The sequence below is a fragment of the Cavia porcellus genome, unplaced genomic scaffold (genome assembly GCF_034190915.1).
Source record: "Cavia porcellus strain 051 isolate PalLab524CR breed Dunkin Hartley unplaced genomic scaffold, mCavPor4.1 scaffold_3, whole genome shotgun sequence".
NCBI lineage: Eukaryota > Metazoa > Chordata > Mammalia > Rodentia > Caviidae > Cavia > Cavia porcellus.
The window spans coordinates 20,237,032-20,256,226 of NW_026947486.1; the positions used below are offsets into that span (position 1 = coordinate 20,237,032).

Sequence of the window (19,195 nt, forward strand, 5' to 3'; positions counted from 1 at the left end):
ACACATGTAATCCCAGCACTGAGGCTGAGGCCAAATAGTTCAGGGGCCAGTCTTAACTGCAGAATTAAACAAAAGGAAAACACCAAGGAGCAAAGGAGATGTCTAGCCATCTCCATGTGGGCTCAGCAACAGTAGATGCAATAGCTGGTCTCCTTTGATTTTATTATTTTATTAAGTAGTGGGTTTCCACACATGGCTTTTTAAATAATCCAGGCAGGGAGAGAAGGGATAGGAGGACACTTTTAGCTCCCCTCCCTCCAGTACATAAGTATTTACATTTTAGCAGTTGGACAATCCTGGCTCAGGAGGAGGCAGCTAAAATTTGCAGAAAGTTGGAGGGGTTCAGGAGAACACAGGATAAAACTTACTTCCCCTAGCCCATCCCCCCCAAAATCATCCATCCCATCCTAGTCTCTGGTGGCATCAGGTGGTATCCATCTCCCATTCCTTCATAAAATGTGTAAGTACGGTTCTTCTCACCAGAATAAGAGCACTTGGGGTAACAGTAGGGTCCCCTCACAAAAAAAAAGGAAAAAAAGAGCCCTGGGGTAACCTGGGCATTACCTCCCCAGAATATGCATTCTGGGCTGAGGCAGGCAGGCAAGCAGTATGATTGAACACAGAACCCTAGGCCAGGGAAAGGGTCCTTTTGCTAAAAGAGCTGCTGGGTATTTTAAGGAAAAGCACCCTTGCCCAAGTTAAGAGCATTTAAACTAGGTTCATGTGGTGGTTGGTATAGGAGGAGGTACTAGTGTGGGGGTTACAACTCGATCACAATAAGAACCCTGGGGCTAGGAGGTAAATAATGTCAATCAGTAACATCCTTAATAAAACAACAAACAAGGAATCCCCCCTTCCAGAATAAAGGGCCACAGGTTCTGGGAGAAAGGCTTCTTCACAGGATTAGGATGGGGACTGGGCACACTTGGCTTGTCTTCTGACCCCACATCCCCAATCCCTGACCTTAGTAATACTGGATTTTTAGCAACCTGTAAAACCAGGTCAACAGATGTCCATCTACCCCTGTTGCATAGCCATGGGATTCCAACCAGTGGGAGCCTGGCTAGGCCTAGGGAAGCAGGGACCAAGGCAAGGGGGTGGGATTTCCTTTGGGGGGATTGAGGGGCATGTCCTCAGCTGGTGTTTGCATCCAGGGGTCCAGCAGGATCTCCTCCAGCGAGGGTCGGGAAGAAGGTTTGGGGGCCAGGCACCGGCGGATTAGGGCGCAGCAGTCTGTGGGTCAAGAAGCACAGGGGAGATGTGAATAGTTAGCAGGGATACGAGTCCCCAAGAGGGATGGAGTCAAGTGGGTTGGGTTCAGTGAAGTCCTCACCTGGGGAGACATGGGCAGGGAAGTGGAGCTCAGCCTCCAGAATCTCCTGGTCCCTCTCGAAGGGAATGTCTCCACATACCATGTCATAGAGGAGGATCCCCAGTGACCAGACAGTAGCCGGGAGAGCATGGTATTGGTGTCGAGAGATCCACTCGGGAGGGCTGTACACCCTTGTCCCTGCACACAAGCTGAGGGTTATTTCACTCTGAGGATGCCCTCCTACCCCCACTTCTTTGAAGTACAGCAGGGTCTCACTAGAGTAGTCTATTAATCAAAGCTGCAAGGTCCATTACCACAAAAAGTACTTACATCAGAGTCCCCTCAACAGAATAAAGCACTTAAAACTAAAAGCACAATAACCTCACTGAAAAAGAACACTTAGGAGACAGATCTCTCCAGAGTTAGCTGTCTAGACAGAACAAGGTCAGAAGATGGACTTTGTCATGGGGCTAGGCCTAAGAATCCTTAGTACTAGACATCAAAAACCCCACTGTGGCATGTGCCTGTAACCTCAGCATTCTTGAGGGGCTGAGGCAGGAGGAACACTGAGGTGGAGCTCAGCCTGAGGAACTTGATACACTGTCTCAAAAGGGTTGAAAGGGGCCAGGGATTTAGCTCAGTGGCATAAGCACCTGCCTAGAAAGTGCAAGGTTAGGAGTTCAATTCCCAGTACCAAAATAAAACAAAACAAAATAAAAATGGCTGAGGATATAGGATGAGTATGAAGGCCCTGGGTTCAATACCCAGAACAAAATGAAATACTTATAAAGATACCATACAGGTCAACTATTCTAAGAGAACCCACCACTGCAGCTCAAAGGTCAGGAGGCCAGAAAGATTCCAGGTTGGAAGTACTAACACTGTGAGATTTAAGAAAGCCTTACTTACCATCGAAGTCAGTGTAGGGTTCATCATGGAGCAGGGCACCAGAGCCAAAATCAATGAGTTTGACACAGTTTCGGGGGAGGTCTATGAGGATGTTCTCATCCTTGATGTCACGATGGACAACTCCACGGGCATGGCAGTGCTGGACAGCCGCCACTACCTGGGCAAAGAAGCAGCGGCTTCGGCCCTCACCCAGGGGCCCCTTCTCTGTGATGTAGTCAAAGAGATCCTGGGCAGGAAGAGGGCGCTCGAGGACCAGCATGAAGCCCTCCTGTGTTTCAAACCAGTCAAGGAGGCGGATCACACCAGGGTGCCCACTGCCTTCACCCACCTTCCACAGCAGAGCCACTTCGAGAGGGCATGAGACTGAGTCTGACTGTGGTGGAAAGAAGGCAGATGTTAAATTGATATCCAAAGCAAACAAGGTCAAATCATAGTCCCTCTGGTGTTTTGACTTCGGATCTGAACCTAACCCACTTTGTACCCAGATCTGTGTTTTCAGCTTAAGAGTTCTTAAGTCATTGGGATGAGCTAAAAGAGCCTACATCCACCTGGCATGTAGTAAGGAGCTCTGTAAGTACTTGAATAAATGCAAGTGGTTCTTATCAAAAGGCCTTCTTCAGTGGAAGCACTTTTATGTAGTATAGCTTTTTTTTTCCAAGGGCACATCTGAAGTACCAACAGTGCCTGATTACAGGACAAAAACTCAGTTTTTGTTAAATGGTTAAGTGAGTCAGTAGAAAGGGACATAATACAGAATGGGACCTAGAAACCATGTAATATTTTTTCCATGTGCCTAGAACCATGACTACCATATATTCTCTCATTTTATATAGCTGAAAGTGATTCACTGCTAAGGGCGTAGCAGAGTAAAAACTCAGTAAAATGGTATAATGTGCTATGTCGTCACTGCCACAAAGCAACTAGAACCATTTGTTCAATAACCCTAAGCACCCTGCAAGCACAGCCAGCCAAAAGGAACCTTCCTGCTTGAGGTGGGGCCCTCTACCGGCCATGCCAATGACTTGCACAGCCGCAGACAGGTTTTCTCAGAGATTCAAGTGCCTTGATATGGCGCATGCACACCACTCTCCTGGAGCTCAAGACTTGCGCAGGCGCAGTCTTCCAAGAAGTCCGCCAGGGGGCGCGCTCACCCATACTACTTGCTCAGACCCACCCTGATGTCCGTTAGCTCTCTAACAGACTGGAGAGAAACAGGCAGTATCGCCATGGTAACCAGTGACCTCTGCCCCTCTTTCCCCAGCAGCATGTCCTGTGGGCAGCCCCAGAAGCAGTGTTTGAAAGGAGGACTGAGAAAGCACAGTTGGAGGGGAGAATCCTCGGCTCTGGGGGAAGTGAGGTGAATCACAACTGTGTCACCCCAACAGAGTAAACATGGGATGGTGGAAGCTTTCTCTCTGTTTTAAGGTGCAGGAAATCATATGGCCTAGAAGATCAAGGAAATGAGTTCATAATCACCAATGGAGCAGACAGGTCAAGGACACCAAAAGTACTCACCAAAGGGGACCAGCCCAGCACACGATTCCGAGGGATCACTTTGATGGCAACCTGAAGAAGAGAGTTGTTATGAGGATCAAGCAAGTGACAGTCTCCCCCCTTCTTCCACCGCCGCTGCGTCTTTAGCTTTAGACACTGCATACCTCTGATGCCCCTCCACCTTCCAGAACTCTAGTATTTCTGGTTTCCATCGTACCACACCCCGTAACAGGCAGGGATTTTTCCCTACCCTCCAAGACCCCAGAAGCAAGTCCCCCCCCCCCGCCCACTTCCACCTTAACCCTGTGTCTGAGGTATTAGGATCCCTTGATTATAGGGACTAAGGTTTTTCCCCCCTTCCATTCCCTTAATTTTTTTCCCCTTGCAGTAACGGGTATCGAACCTAGGACAGCGTCCATACTAGGTAAGTGCTCTACGACTGAGCTATATACATCCTAGTCCAAGGATTGTAAATTTCTTGATATCCCAACTCTGTACCAGGATCCTGTTCCTCAGCAGTCCACATAAGAGCCTATCCCCAAAGTCCCCCAATCTGGGACTGAAAGCTCCAAAATCTCGCATATACATTCATTCCTTAAAGCCCTGGATCTTGAGTTCTCAAGACCTCTCCCAGTCTTTTTAACTCCCTAGACCTCCTGAATCTCTGCTCTGAAACCTTCTGCCCCCCACATATCCACCTTGAGTCCCAAAGGTGCGCAAATTCACAACCCCCACCAATCTGGATCCTGGTCCTCCTGACCCTACTACTCACATTGCAGACTCCCTTTTGTATCTACCAGCCATCAGCCACAAGGCCAGTCCCTACCAAACGCACCTGACCCTGCCAAGACTCATTGTAGATACATACCTGTAGTCGATCTGTGATGCGGTGTCCTGCGAACACAGTGCCAAAGCCCCCCTTACCCAGGAGGGGGCCGAGTCGATACTCGGCCTCGAACGCTTCCCGATCCTTGCCTCCTACGCAGGCAGAGGCGAAGAAGTCAGGGTGGTGGTGTGTTGAGCCGGGCCATACCTTCCTTCCTCCACCCCGCAGTCACCCACTATTGCAGCCCACCACACCTGGTCCCGGTAGATAGGAGAAGCTGTGCTCACCTGGCTGCAGTGTGGGGGTCACGGGGGGCGCAGGAAGGCCCTGCAGAGGCTTGGTCAACATGGAGGAGGCGCTGCGCAGATTGAGCCCGCTGAATCCGCTGAGCCCACAGGGCGTAGGAGCCCGGGGCAGCGTGGCTGGGGAGCCAGGGCTGGGGGGCGCCAGGGTGGAAGGTAGGAAAATTGGTGGTCCGGAAGCACCCTCAGACTGTGCAGCGTTAGAACTCACGGCGTGCGCCAGCCCCAACGCTACTGAGCCGGGGCACGCGCCTCCCGGGAGAGTCGCCCAGAGCGACAGCCCCGCCCACCTGCCTTTGATCAATCCGGACGCGGCACCTGCTGTACCCCAGCCAATCAGAGTCATTCCTAATTTGCATACCACCCTCAATGTTTCTAGTGTCCCTTATGCAAATACACGCCTGGTTCTTCCGCGGAGGCGGGGCCTGCATGCAAATGATGGGGGCGCACAAGAAGAGGAAACCGGTTCTGGGAATCCCTTTGCAGTAATTGCGTTTGTTTTGGTTGTTGTGCGGGGTTGGTGGTAGTGGTGGTGGTGAGGTGTGTATGTGTACACTTAAAAAACAACTGCGCAGCCTACTTTCCCAGGAAGCAGGTTTGCCACTGCATTGAGATTAGTGCAGAGATAATTCTAGGCCAGCTTTAAGATTCCCAGCCTGGGGATAACCAGAACCACATCCTCCAGGCGAATTTCAGCCCTCACTTGAAAAGTGGAATCCTTCCCTAAAAACTATCCAGTCTTTAGGGAGGGGAAACACCCTTGAGTACTACTACAGGAGGCCAGTCAGAGGCTGAGTTCTGGCTTCAGGAGGTAGTAGCCTGGGGTGTCCTGGCAGACTTTAACCTAAACAGACATAGCTAGACTTAGCTGTGGATCCAGTTGGCAGGTCTAGAACCTACATCAGGGGGTGGTCTTGGGGGTATGGGGCTGTGCTTCCGTGTGGGAGACCTGGACTAAGGGAGCTAGGTAGAGAAGGAGCTGCCAGAGAAGTAAACAGCCTTAGATACTGATTTGTGAGAATTGTCCCACACCTCAGGCAGACACATTTCAAAGACACACAGAAACGCCATGAGATGCGATGTGAATTTTTCCTGGTCACACATGGAGACACAGCCAGCAAAGATGATGGTTCCAGAAATCACAGAAATACACTGTTAAGAGAAAGGAACTCCTGAGATTCATATAGAGCTACACTGCCATGTGATGACACACGAATGTCCCCACCATAGTAACAAACTTGTCACACACTATCATACTGTCACAGAAAGTTTATACTTTCCCAGAAATAAGGGGCCCAAAGTCTGTCACAAGAACATTTAGACACTCCAGAGACACACACGGATTGTCAAAGGCAGGCATGCTGTGAGGTGAGAGAGCCCAATAGGAACTGTCACAAAAGTGGACAGGGATAGACCTGGTCATACACACTATCAGATATGCAGCTTTGTCACGGGACACTAAAAATAGCTACCTAAAATCTTCACAGAAATCCAATTGGACATCTACCCTATCAGACAGAAACCACAGATGCACTGTCACAGACAGACCCACGCAGATATGCACTTGCCTCAGACACAAACTGTCAGAGTCTCAGTCACCATCTGACACACCTGGAAAGAAGGCCCTGTCACAAACATGCCTGGAAACACTGAGATACACGTGAGAACTTTGACTCACCAAACAAACTTGGACAACACTCATCTAACATTACTGGAAGGTCTACTATCAGCCAAGCAGGCTCTGGTGGAAGTATACTTCTCACAGATAAGTCAAGCATCACAATCCCTGCCCATTAAGTTTACTGTGCAGTTACTGGGGATAGTTGTAGATTGAAGTGAAAATGTGTGGTCATACAGGGCATTTTAGATGACTGTCTTGAAAGACAAGGTTGGTGGCTAAGGGTAGGACAAATTTTGAGTACAAACCAAGGAAACGGGACAGAATGGCAAGAGGCAAGTAGACAGCCCTAAGGGTACAGAAACTTGCACACTGTAATAATTACTAATACCCACTAACATTCATGAGCTCACAATGTATCCACTATTAACCATACATGAAGCTTAAAGGTAGCAGACACCACTGTTGCCCCTGTAGTGCAGGTGGGACACTAGAAACTCAACAGAACCCAAAACCATACAGCTAGAAAAGCCTGAGGTACCTTTCAAATCAACGGTAACATAACTGGAGAGTAACCATTGTGCCACACCCTCATCTACACCTGGAGAACACTCAGGGACCCCCTTAAGCAAGGTGGAATGGAAAAACAAGCTGTTTTGAGAAAACTCTGGGGCTAGTTAGCATTGGTTAGCTCAAGGAGGGGTAAAGGACAGAGGTGTTAAGAGGGCTAGGGAGGTAAGAACAAAGGATTCAGCCATTTCATACTTCAGATTCTAAAACTCAGTGGGGGGGGACCCTTGGTCACTTCCACCAAACTCATGTTGCTAATGAAGTGTCAGCTGTGCATTTCCAAAGCCTTTCCTCACCAGATTATCACAAGAAAGAAACAAACACTGATGGTGAGATGGGGGCAGGGTAGTTGGAATTCGGACAGGAAATTCAGTCTCAGCTCTCAGCCCAAGTCAGCCCCAGGCTCCCATCCATCCCCCACCCCACCCCCAGCCCCGTCCCGGAAATACAGTGGGCAAGGGCAGAAGACAAAAGAGGATTTTTTATGTTAATAGGCCCAAAAGGAGGCTTTTTGTGTGTGATTTTCCTTTGTTTTTAAGAGAGTCTTGCTGTGTTGTTGCCCAGGCTGGCCTGAACTCCTGGGCTCAAATGATCCTCTTGCCTCAGCTTCCTGGGTAGCTGGGACTGTAGGTGCATGTGAGCACGCCTGGCCAGAAGTTTGCTAAGTATTAGCTCAAGTATAAACCCCAGGCAGACCCTACTGGAAAGCTTGTGGACCTCAAAGGTCAAGCCAGGCTTGTGTTTCCTTTTTGCAGAACCACCTAAAATCTTCACAGCCCTCAACCCACCCTCAACCCTGCCCTGCCCCACACACAACAGAATCGCTCAGGGAAACTGACATTTGGTTTTATTGTGCCAAGGACATTACAGATGGTGGATCTTGTCAACACCTGCAGGGCGCGCATGCCCCATCTGCCAAGGCTGCTCCCACTCCCTACACTCAAATCCAGAGTGCGGCCATGATCCCCGAAACGCCCCCACCTCGAGATTCCAAAGAGACTAGTGGTGGTGGAAGCAAAAGGAATGCAGCAAGGTCAGGGTCTCATTGTCCAAAGCCAGTTTGACACCTGCCACCACCCCCCGCCCCCACTCCCCACCCTGACTCACATCCCAGGCCCTGTGCCCACCTCCAAGAAGCCAGAGGCCAGAAGACAGCGGTGTGCCCCCTCCATGTCCCATGGCCGGCCTGCTGCCTCTAAACCAGAGATGCCACCTTCACAGAGCCAATGCTGTCGTCTACATCATTTCTGATTGGTTGATTTTATAAGATAAAAGTACATTTTAATAAAGAAAAATTTGACATTGAAGGCTCAGAAAAATCTTGGGATACTGGGGAAAGAAATGTTCACTTCTTCCTCCCACCTCCCAGACATAATTGTGAGGGGGGTGTGTGTGACAAGTTGATCTGATCTCAAAAGGGCAGGCAGGAGACTTTCTTCTGAGCATCGCATCTGGAGATGGCCTGGCTGTCGGATGGTCTGTGCCTGTCGCCTACCTTCGGCACCCTTGCCAGAGTCCCCTGTGGAATGCAGGGATGGTTCTGTGCGGGGGCAACAGGGCACGTTGGCTGGCAAAGAAGGGTGGCTGTGGCAGCAATGAGGGGAGTACAGGGATGGGCTGGCCACAGGGCGGTGGGGAGGATGGAAAGAGGGGAGAGAGGGGAAAAAGGGAAGGAGGCAAGAGGGAAGAAAGCCAAAGAAGGTAGGGTAGCACTAGAGGGCAGGAAGGGGTATTGGGAGATGGTATTCAGTCCCCAGGTTTCCATCAACTCTTGTCTGGGGGTGGGTCTCTGTGCACTTTGTTTTTCTTCATACTGTCTAGGTATTCCTGTTGGGACACAGCCAGCACCGACGCTAGGATCTCATCATCATCCCAGTCATTCAGACCTGCTGGGCAGGAGAAAGAGGAAAGGAATGACAGGGCACCCTCACCTTCACTCACACGGGCCTGATGCTTGGCTCTAGAGAAATCTCATCCCACCCTTCTCACTCCTTTCTCAAAAGCGAAGCTTCTCCAAGGCCTATCAGCCCCACTAGACCCTTTCTCGGGCAAACAGCTCAGACCAGAAAAATCCTCCCAGTACCTCTGGTTTCTTTTTTGGAGAGATGATCAGTATCCAGGAAACCCCCACTTAGGACTTGCTATGTTTTCTAGTCCTTGCCTAAATGTCCCCAGTCCCCAAAGGAGGCTTACCAAAGGCAGAGGGGGACATCTGCTGAATGAGGGCCCGGCACTCCAGAGCAGGGTAGAGGGATACAAGTGGGGAAGTGGCCCGGTCAGCCCCTGCTGAGAACTGACTGCTTGTACCTGAGACAGACAGACAGTCAGAGGGCAGGTCCAGGACCCAGGTAGGAGCCCCTAATCACAGCCACATGTCCTGAGAGTGAGGCACTGACCTGGTGCACAGGGTGAGGGAGGTTTGGCAAGAGCTAAGACAGTGCCTGGGGAAGGGGGCTTGATGCCCAGCTCAGCGTGCAGCTCAGGGTGCTCAGGTGAAGAAGCTGAACTCCTCTGCCGCGGGGACCGGCTAGTCCACTCCTCTAGGCCACTGGAGGCAGCTGCTGTGGCTGAACTACACGTGGCGCTGGCTTTCCGGGGCTGCCACAGGGAAAGAGTGGTAAAGGCCAATGCCAACCATGATCCTCCTGGGTTCCAGCACCAAGTGTTTGCTCTGTCCACCAATCCTGGCTATGACAGTGTCCACATATGCCACCATCATTTGTACTTACACAGGGGACCACAGGGTCCCTCACAGGCCTAAGGGTAAGCTCCTAACCGTATCATCTCACAGCCCTGAAATCAACTGACAAGTAAGTCTAGTTCTCAAACCTTCACTATAGATCCCAAGTCTAATCCCTTTTGCCACCTCCACAGCCAGCACCCCTTCCAGTCGCCCAGACTTCTGCTCACTGTGCCCCCTGGCACCTCTGCTTCTTTACTCCAGACTCCAGCCCTACACTCAGCACTCAGGAAGATACTGCTAAACCCTAACTCAGATCCTACCCTCTCTCTGCTCAGAAACCACCTATTGTTTCCACTATAGCCCAAGTAAAAATCCTCACCATACCACACAGCCCCTACCCAACCCGGGCTGACTACCTCCCTGACTCCACGGACTACGCTGTCTGTTTAGCCTCCAGTGCCTCCCTTTGGGCTGTGCCCCAATCACAATGGGTGTGCTAGGCCCTTGCCTCCCCTTCAAGGGTGCTCAGCTCTCACTTCTTCTGAGGCCCACCCAACAACACTGTGACTCCTGCCTAGCCCACTCAGCCCTATGCTTCCTCTTTATCCTGGCTCTACATTTTGCATCTGCCACACTCCTAAACTAACTTATTCATTGTGATTATTTTGTATCACTCCACAAAAATGTAATCAGAAAGACAATGACCTTGGCCTGCCAGACTCACTAATATATCGCACTGTACTACACTTGAGTAACCCTGGCACAGGGCTACAATGTTTTATAGTACCAGAGATCTAACCCGGGGCTCCATCCTCCATTCTTTATTAGTTTATTTTGAGACAGGGTGTCACCAAGTTAGTAGGCTGTCTAGACTATACTTTTAAGTTGTGATACTCTTGCCTCAGCCTCCCAGAGCACTGTGGAATTACACGCAATAAATATTTGTAGAACAAATTACTCAGCTCTTAACATCAGCAATCGCTCCAAACTTTGTGATTCCTCAGATGTCTGTTTGCCCTGCTTTCTCTACCCTAACAATTTAACTTTCTCTATGAAGAATGGCCAGAGGTCCCCCCTCCACTGCCAGAGTAATGGGCCCTGCCAATGGGTCTCATCTGTCTTCCTCACTGGTTGGGATCACTGAGGACAGAACAGGCCAGGTATGATTTCACATCCTCAGCATACAGCCTGGAATGCACAGACATTCCACAAACATTTCTCTCTCTGAAGCCATTTATTCCTCCATGTTAGCACCAACAGCTGCTGCTCTCCCACACTCCTTAAGAGGTTGTTCTGCACAAGTGATGGGCATTCTATGGCACAATGCCAGACTAAAGCCAAGACTTGTTATAGTTGGGGCTGGGAGCCTCCCTCCCTCCCAGGTGTCAGAATCACTTAACTCTTCTCCTGTCCATTTGGGGGCAAAGCATGGGAAGTAAGGGGTGTATAGCCAGGCCAGTGATAGACCATGACTTACCTGGCTGGTGCCTCGGACCTGGCGGGCCTGCTTCTCCTGATCCCTCAGCCACTGCAAGTAGGATTCTCGAGCCACTTGCTCCTCTATGGCCTCATTTGTGGCCTCCCAGTCTGTAGCCCGTTTTTTGTCTTCTAACATTTGTTGCTCAATCCATGATTCCTCTGAAGTTTTTATGGCATTCTTCATCAGGGACTGCTCTGCAAACTGCAAGGGGGCAGAGGAACAGGGATGTGGATGGCATCCTGAACCTGGTCAAGAGCCAGAATGGGTTGAGGAATGTAGCTTCACAGGGACTGACACAGGAAATCAGGTACTCTCATGGAGCACCCTTCTGGATAGACTGTGTATTTAATCAGAAACTGGGGGAAAACAAGCGAGTTATAATACCTCTCATTCCAAATTCCTCCACTGAGAATCCCTGGCCCAATTCCAAGACAAGCTGAGGTTACCCCTGAGGGACTAGGGGCCCTCCAGCATAGGCCTAAATTTCCAGAAGCCCCATCTAGTGATGCCTCAAATTTCACAGAGCCAAGGCTTTCCTCACGTATGCCCAGATGGTTGAAGAGAACAGATGACTAGAGAAGTGAGCTACATGACACAAGATGGGGAGGGACCAAGCAAGATGTGAGGGGCTAGAGAAGCTGTGAAGTTGCATGAAGGAATGGGGAACAATATGAACATGATATGGGAACTGAGTTGTGGGACATTCTATTACAGTACTATGTGTCAGGCAGTGAGAGAAGCTAGCATTTAAAAAAATGAAATAGAGGGCTGCAAATTAGCTCAGCAGCACAGCACCTGCCTGGGTTTGATTCTCAGTACAAGAGAGAGAGAGAGAGAGAGAGAGAGAGAGAGAGAGAGAGAGAGAGAATAAATAAATAAATCAGAATATAATGCATGGAGTGAGTGCAAGTATTGCTGCATGGAGCTTTAGTTAACACTCCTTTAATACAGACATACATACCACATACTGCACAAGCTAAGTAATGAGCTAAAAAGTAATTTTCTACAGTGGAGAATAGTGGAAAAGAACTATGAAGCTGGGCATCATGGTGTACTCTAGTAATCCCAGTATTTAGGAGACTGAGGCAGAAGGATCACTGTGAGTTTGAGGCCAGCTTAGGCTACATAAGTAAGTTCAAGACCAGCCTGAACTATACACTGAGATCATCTCCAAAAAGTATGTAAATTTCTATTAGAACATGCCAAATAAAAAACAGGCAAACACAGGCTGGGAATGTTGCTCAATGGTAAAGCACTTAAGTGTCTGACATGTGAAAGGTCCTGGGTCCCATCTCTAGCACCACAAAAAGATTAAAAATAGGCAAACAATTTAAACACATAACAAAGATACACAGATGGCAAACAGCATGTGTAAAGACATTCTCACCATGAGAATGTAGCTCAGTTACTTTTTTTAAAAAAAGATATTTAAGTGTCATTTCTTTAGAAAATTACAAATTAAAACAATGAACAAAGCATAGTGGCATACATCTGTAATCCCAACACTTAGGAGGCCAAGAGGAAAATCATTTGAGGGCAGCCTGAGGTACACAGTCCAAGGCCAGCATGACCTACATAGAAAGATCCTGTCTCAAAAAAATAAAAAGACTCAAAAAGCAAAACTCAGCAAGATAACACTAAACTCCTAAAATAATGGTTAAAATCCAAAGCACTGACAATATCAACTGCTCGAAGGGTGTGGAGCAACAAGAACTTTTATTTACTGTATTATTGTGGGGATGCAAATCTGTACAACCACTCTGAAGAGACTGGTAGTTTCTTATAAATCAAAACACGATCTTCAAATCCAGCAATCTCTCACCTAGACATTTACACAACTGATCTAAAAACTTATGTCCACACAAAAACCTGCACACAGCAGTTAACAGAGGCTTTATTCGTTATCACTGAAAGCTAGAAACAACCAAGAATGTCTTTCAATAGGTGAATGGTTAAACAAACTGGTGCCTCCATAAATGGAACAGTAGCGATAAGAGAAAATCAAGCTAACAAGCCATGAAAACAGATGATGAAGCCATGAAACAGATGATGAACAGTAATGCATACTGTTAAGTGAAAGCAGTTTGAAAAGAGTTCATACTATATGATTCCAATATGATATTCTGAAAAAAAGCAAAACCACAGTCAATAAACAAATTAGTGGTTGCAGAAAGCTGGAGGAAGGGAGACGCAAACAGATGGAGAAAAGGAGTTTTAAGGGTAGTGAAAGAATTCTGAATGATCCTGTAATGCTGGATACATGATGTTGTTATGCACTTGTAAAAACCCATGGAACTTTACAAAACAAAGACAACCTTAATGTATGCTGTTTTTTTTTTTTTAAAGATCATTGGGAGGTAGAGATCCCACTGGAATGCAGAATGTGATTTAAGACTAAATGAATTACAAATGTATGCAAGAACTTCAGGTAAGGGGCTGGGTGACTTAAATCACTTTGGCAATGAATGGCATCTGTAACACCAAAGGCAAAAGAAATGTGCATATCACTGTGCTCTAGGGGGTATGGGTTAATGATTCTGCCCTTGCTATGCAAGTAGCAGCTGAGTAAATAAACACAATGGTGGTGGAGCTGGGTTACTTACCATTGAGTGGGAAATTACTGAAGACTACCAGAAAACTAGAATGATACATAGAGTAAAGGATTTGAGTTGGTCAAAATGGTTATATATAGAAATTTCTTAAATAAGACACGTGTAAATATCTTATTGTCTCAGTGTAAAAAGCTGAAAGAACATATGTATACCTATATATACAAAAATAGTTAAGATAGTTTTAACTACAGATTTCTCTGGGTTCACTAAAGAGAAGGATTTGTGCTGGTACTGTTTGGACAACTGAACACAGATGTGCTTTGGGTGAATGATTTGGGGATGACAATGCACAATGTATGTACCATTGCTGCCTCGAATGATGTGCTTTGAAATTATGTTTTAGGGTTTTTTTTTTTTTTTTGCCTTTTTCTCCTTGAAATAAAAAGGATTTGGAAAAACAAACCTTCTCCAATAAAAGTTCTAGAGCTCCTTGGAAAAATGGTTGACTGTAAGAGTAAGAAATGCTTAAGATGAACCTGGAACAACTTGTAGCACTGAAAAATAAGGATGTGCTTCTTTAAAAGGATGCTGTAGGGGCTGGGGATTTAGCTCAGCGGCATAAGTGCCTGCCTTGCAAGCAGGCAGTCGTGAGTTCGATCCCTGGTACCGATAAAAATGAAAAAGACAAAAAAAAAAAATAAAAATAAAAATAAAAATAAAAGGATGCTGTAACAGGGGTTTGAGGGTGCAGCTTGGTGCTAGAGCACTTTCTAGGCATACACAAGGCCCTGGGTTTGTGAGAAAAAAAAGTCTGAACAATCTAAGCAACAAAATAAAAGCACAATGACAGTATAACACAAAATATAAAATGAACATCTTTACATGGAAAGTAACCCAAATGAATGAGAGAATAAATTAATAAATGGGAGATAAGAAACCCTTGCAGAACAATTCCAAATAATTTGCATACATAGTATACTCTGAGTTCCTTCCTAACAGTACCAAATGGAAAAGATGGAACAGAATAACTGTGAAGTGAAACACCAGATGACAGGTGACCAAAGACATCAAGTCATAACCACATTTCCACTATGTTCTCTGTTTGTTTACTTTTTCTTCAGACTATAATTCAGACTGGCCTTGAACTCACTACATAGCCCAGGCAGGCCTGGAACTTGTGGCAGTCTTGCCGCCTCAGTTTCCATAGTGTTGGGATTACAGGCAGGTGCCACCACACCACACCATGCACTCTTAATTTAATGTAATGAAAATGTCACTTCTGTCACATTCCTCCCCAAACCCACATTCCCGGTATAATCATAAGAACAATGTACATGATTATTACTTATTTTACCAAGTCTGCTTCTTTTTCTACTTTTAATACAACTTTGCTACCGTTAAAAAAAAAAAAAAAAAAAAACCTCAGCAAATTCTAAGAGCTTCCCACAATGTACTTCATCAGTATTCCTTAAAAATGTCAAGGTCCGGCTGGGGATTTAGCTCAGTGGCATAAAGCGCCTGCCTTGCAAGCAGGCGGTCATGAGTTCAATCCCGGAACCGATAAAAAGGAAAAAGACAAAAAAAAAATGTCAAGGTCCTCAAAACAAGTTAAGTGTGAGAAACTGTCACAGAAAAGGAGGCATGGTTACTTCAATTAACAACAATGTATCAACATTGATTTATACATTCTAACAAAGGGACTACAGTCATTTGAGATGTTAATAGCCCAATTGTGCGGGACAAGGGCACTAGATGTGAACTCTGTATTTGTTTCACAATTGTTCTGTAAATCTGTTATAAATTAAATTTATTAATCAGAAAAACCCAAAACATTCAAATCTTTAAATCCAGGAAAGTCATGGAGAATTTTTTTTTTTTTTGTCTTTTTCATTTTTACCGGTACCAGGGATCGAACTCACGACTGTCTGCTTGCAAGGCAGGCGCTTATGCCGCTGAGCTAAATCCCCAGCCCCAGCCATGGAGAATTTTAAAACCATAAAGTGAAAAAAATCTGAAAAAGCTACAGATGTACTGTATGATTACAATTACATGACATTCTCAGAAAGGCTGAACTACAGTCTGCAAACAGATCAAAAAGTAAAGGATATTCTGAGAAACTCTCAGAGTTATAAGGTGTCAGAGGGGACAATAAAATATAAGGTGACATTCTGGATAGGATCCTGGAACAGAAAAAGTCACAGGTGGAACAGAAAAAGGTCATCAAGTAACTGAATCAGATGTGGTCTTCAGTTAATAATATCCATACTGGTTCACTAATTATGACCAATGTACTATGCTGATATGTTAATCATACTGGGACATATGGAAACAGTAATATCTGCACAGTAATTCTAAAAACTGAAAACTTCTAAAATAAAGTTTATTAAAAAAAGAAAACAAAAATCCCATGTTGGAGGGTGTGTTAGTGTTAGGGTGTTTCCTAAAATGAGGTAGGTGCACTTTCTGTTTGTAGGAAGTGAAACCTGAATAAAAGACCTCAAAATCTTCCCCAGCTGACTATTGATGATAGACACACAGGGTGCAAAGAATCAACCAGCATGATGTGGGAAAATGCACCACTACAACAGGGTATGGTAGGCATGTTTGCAATCCCAGCACTCAGGAGGCTGAGGCAGGATTACCATGAGTTTGAGACCAGCCTGGACTATAAAGTGGGCATAAGGTTAGCTTAAACTCTGCATAGAAAGAGCCCATCTGAAAAAGACCAAAAAAAAAAAAAAAAAAACCAACAAAAACAAAAAGAAAGAAAGAAAACACACCACTTTCTTCTGATACCTACAAGGGTCCCAGGGCCGGTGCAAAGTGCTTTCTGTATCAGCCAAGCTGTAGCTGAGTGCTCACGCTACATGCCCTAAATCCGAAGCCAGTAAATAGTGGGCCAGCGCACAGTCCAAGTCTCTCTGACCCGAGCTGTTTATACATGCCACTGAGTATGGGAAAAAAATCTAGGTAGATAGCGAGATATCCGGGCCAAGCCTTGGCTTAATGTCCCCAAACAAGATTTCATATCCTAGACTGTCACTTCTCACTAGGTACAAAAGACAATAAGTCAACTCAAGGACAAGCCAACTGAAACCACAGAATGAGCCCTAAGCAATGATCTATGGTAACTATCTAATAGGTTTTGTTCTGTTTGTTTAGAGAGAATCTCAATATATTTCAGGCTGGCCTTGAAATATATATAGTCCAGGCTAGCATTGAACTCATGGTAATCCTCCTGCCTCAGCCTCCTGAGTGCTGAGATTACAGGTGTGCACCACTACACCTGGCAAAGCCTCTAATTTCATATAGATGTGAGAGTTCAGGTGAGACCCTGAGAGGAGAAAGATGTTTTTGTCCATATCCAGCAGCCATCCTGGGCACAGGCACCCACTTACCCCTGGTTTGAATGATGGCAGGCCCAGCCCCACACCAATAGTGGCCTTGTTAGGATTCACCACTGAATTATAGTGGATATTCCGATGATAGCTGACACGAATGGGTTCATCTTCATTTTGATGGATCCCATGGAATGTGTTGATAGGTTCTGCAGAGAAAGAAAAGGAGGGAGCATCCACAGGGTGCCGGGTATGGCAGGCTCAGACCAGGCACCATTAGTCCCTCACCTACCCACTACAGAAGTACCTGTGCTATACTGGTACACCTCCACGGGCCGGTTGTACATCTCTGCCATGGCCTGCATCTCAATGTGGTTCCCATGGCAGTTGTTTTTCCGCTTCCGGTTGATATAGGTGGTGAAGTCCTCTGTAACGTAGTTGGAGAAGTAGTCGGCATTCTTCATCTGCAGAACAGACTGGGAGGTCAGAATTTACATGCAAAGGCGATTCCTCGACCCGTCCCTAACCAAATGCTAAATCAGCATCTCACCAGATAATCCATACAGTGCTTTCTTACAACTTCATGCATATCCTGGTCTCCATATACCTGGTCAGCTGGAGGGATAGAAGAAAGACGAGGCTAGGGTGAGAGCTGCCACTACAGAAGAGTTTTGAGTCATAGAACATTTTTGAGGGAGGGGAGGCTAGGGGATGAGGAAAACTGCCTTTCCTACCCTAACGCCTGGAGAATCCTTGCTCCTGTGAGCTGGCATGGGTAATCTTGACCAAAAGAGTATAGGTAAGACTGACACTATCACACGTCTCTCAGGCATGTGACTGTTTAGGGTACACCCGATCAATCAGACCAATCAATAACCTAAGTCCATATGTGGCACAATGCACTCTACACTCCTCAATTCCCACATGAGGAGACTAAAGTTGAAGATAATTTCATGGTTTGTCCAAGGTCACAGAGACTTAATCTGTGCCAAACTCGACTCTGGAATTCAGTTTTTCTCACACCCAAGAATCAGCATGGTCTTTGCAGGTTAAAATAAAAAGATCAGCTGGGTGTGGTGTCATATGCCTATAATCCAGCACTTAGGAGGCTGAGGCAGGAGGATCACTTGAATTTGAGGCCAGGGCTGCATAGTGAGTTCAAGGCCAGCCTGAATTACATAGCAAGACTCTGCCTCAACACCACCACCCCCATCAACCAATAAATAAAATAAAATGACTAGCTAGGAGTATGGCTCAGGGATAAAATGTGCTAAGCAAAGTACCCTGGGTTCAGCTCTCAGCATCAAAGAAGAAAAAAAAAAAAGAACAACGAAAAAATAAAGACATATGAGTCAGGAAGGCAAGGAAGTTGGCCTGGATTTAGCTCAGCAACACAAGCACTTGCCCAGCAAGCGCGAAGTCATTACCCAGTACCCACTCCCCCCTAAAAAGGAAGGCAAGGAAGAAAAGGAAAGACAGACAGGAAGGAGAGAGCAGGGGCGAAATTGAGGCGGGGAGAAGAGAAGCTCTAAATCTAGTTCCTCCAAATACTAGTGTGCTTGATGGCCAAGGGCAAGTGACTCAAGAGTTCACAGTCTTGTATGTCTCAACTGTAAAACGGAAATGAGATGGATAATGAGCTAGGAGGCCTCTTGTGGGACTCAAAAGGTATAATGGACGCAAAGTGACTAGCAGTGGGCTTGCAACAGAGAAGTCGCTAGGTAAGTCAGGGTCCCCTTCTCTGTAGGAAGGCCTAAAACTGGGGGGGTCTGTGAACATGACAGACATGAGTAAAATCCTGTTCCCACCTTTAAAGAGCATGCCGTGTAGTAAGAGATAAAACACACATGCACTTTGTCTTAATTCAGGAAGGGCAGTTAGTGGCCCAAATGACCCAGGTGCCACAGGATTTGGTCAAACTAAGAAGGAACCAGACACCCTCTGCCAGCCTGATGAGCATCACAGTACATGCTGTTTCCTCTCCTTAGGACCTTCTTTTCTTCTTCCTCGTCATCTTATTTTTTTGGTTTATTGACAAAGGGTCTCAGGAACCTTACGTAATTCAAGCTGGCCTTGAACTCACTATGTAGATAAGACTCCCCTTAAATATG

General features: G+C 46.5%; 2 protein-coding genes across 9 annotated transcripts in view; both read right to left on the reverse strand.

The window, feature by feature from the left end:
* Positions 1-145: 145 nt before the first annotated feature.
* Pim2 (Pim-2 proto-oncogene, serine/threonine kinase) lies at positions 146-5,124 on the reverse strand. Of its 3 annotated transcripts, XM_063245817.1 has the most exons (7): positions 4,829-5,120; positions 4,584-4,693; positions 3,737-3,787; positions 2,550-2,594; positions 2,222-2,378; positions 1,334-1,510; positions 146-1,233 (listed from the first exon to the last, which is right to left on the reverse strand). In XM_063245817.1, exons 1-7 carry the CDS (start codon positions 4,887-4,889, stop codon positions 1,070-1,072), a joined length of 765 nt encoding a protein of 254 aa, XP_063101887.1. In that variant the 5' UTR covers positions 4,890-5,120; the 3' UTR covers positions 146-1,069. The 3 variants fall into 3 exon arrangements, with proteins under 3 accessions (XP_063101887.1, XP_023417625.1, XP_012999789.1); XM_023561857.2 differs by having other exon boundaries at positions 2,222-2,594; positions 4,829-5,118; XM_013144335.3 differs by having other exon boundaries at positions 1,045-1,233; positions 1,334-1,521; positions 2,222-2,594; positions 4,829-5,124.
* A 2,732-nt stretch (positions 5,125-7,856) lies between these two features.
* Otud5 (OTU deubiquitinase 5) overlaps positions 7,857-19,195 on the reverse strand; it is a 30,588-nt gene continuing 19,249 nt past the window's right edge. For 2 of the 6 annotated variants that reach the window (XM_063245814.1, XM_063245812.1), the window contains exons 3-9: positions 17,635-17,699; positions 17,377-17,548; positions 17,145-17,293; positions 11,192-11,395; positions 9,428-9,629; positions 9,225-9,338; positions 7,857-8,920 (exon numbers count right to left, since the gene is read on the reverse strand). In XM_063245814.1, the coding sequence (XP_063101884.1) occupies positions 8,796-8,920; positions 9,225-9,338; positions 9,428-9,629; positions 11,192-11,395; positions 17,145-17,293; positions 17,377-17,548; positions 17,635-17,699 (1,031 nt within the window). In that variant the 3' untranslated portion in view covers positions 7,857-8,795. The remainder of the gene's footprint in view (positions 8,921-9,224; positions 9,339-9,427; positions 9,630-11,191; positions 11,396-17,144; positions 17,294-17,376; positions 17,549-17,634; positions 17,700-19,195) is intronic. The other 4 variants (XR_010046538.1, XM_063245813.1, XM_013144339.3 and 1 more) reach the window with 4 other exon arrangements.

What these genes read in the sequence shown, in the direction of transcription:
- Pim2 (XM_023561857.2), bottom strand. Translation starts at nt 4,889, where the DNA reads ATGTTGACCAAGCCTCTGCAGGGCCTTCCTGCGCCCCCCGTGACCCCC. An exon ending in GACCCCCACACTGCAGCCAG is followed by an intron (nt 4,694 to 4,828) that starts GTGAGCACAGCT and finishes CTGCCTGCGTAG; the next exon opens with GAGGCAAGGATCGGGAAGCG. An exon ending in GCATCACAGATCGACTACAG is followed by an intron (nt 3,788 to 4,583) that starts GTATGTATCTAC and finishes TCTCTTCTTCAG; the next exon opens with GTTGCCATCAAAGTGATCCC.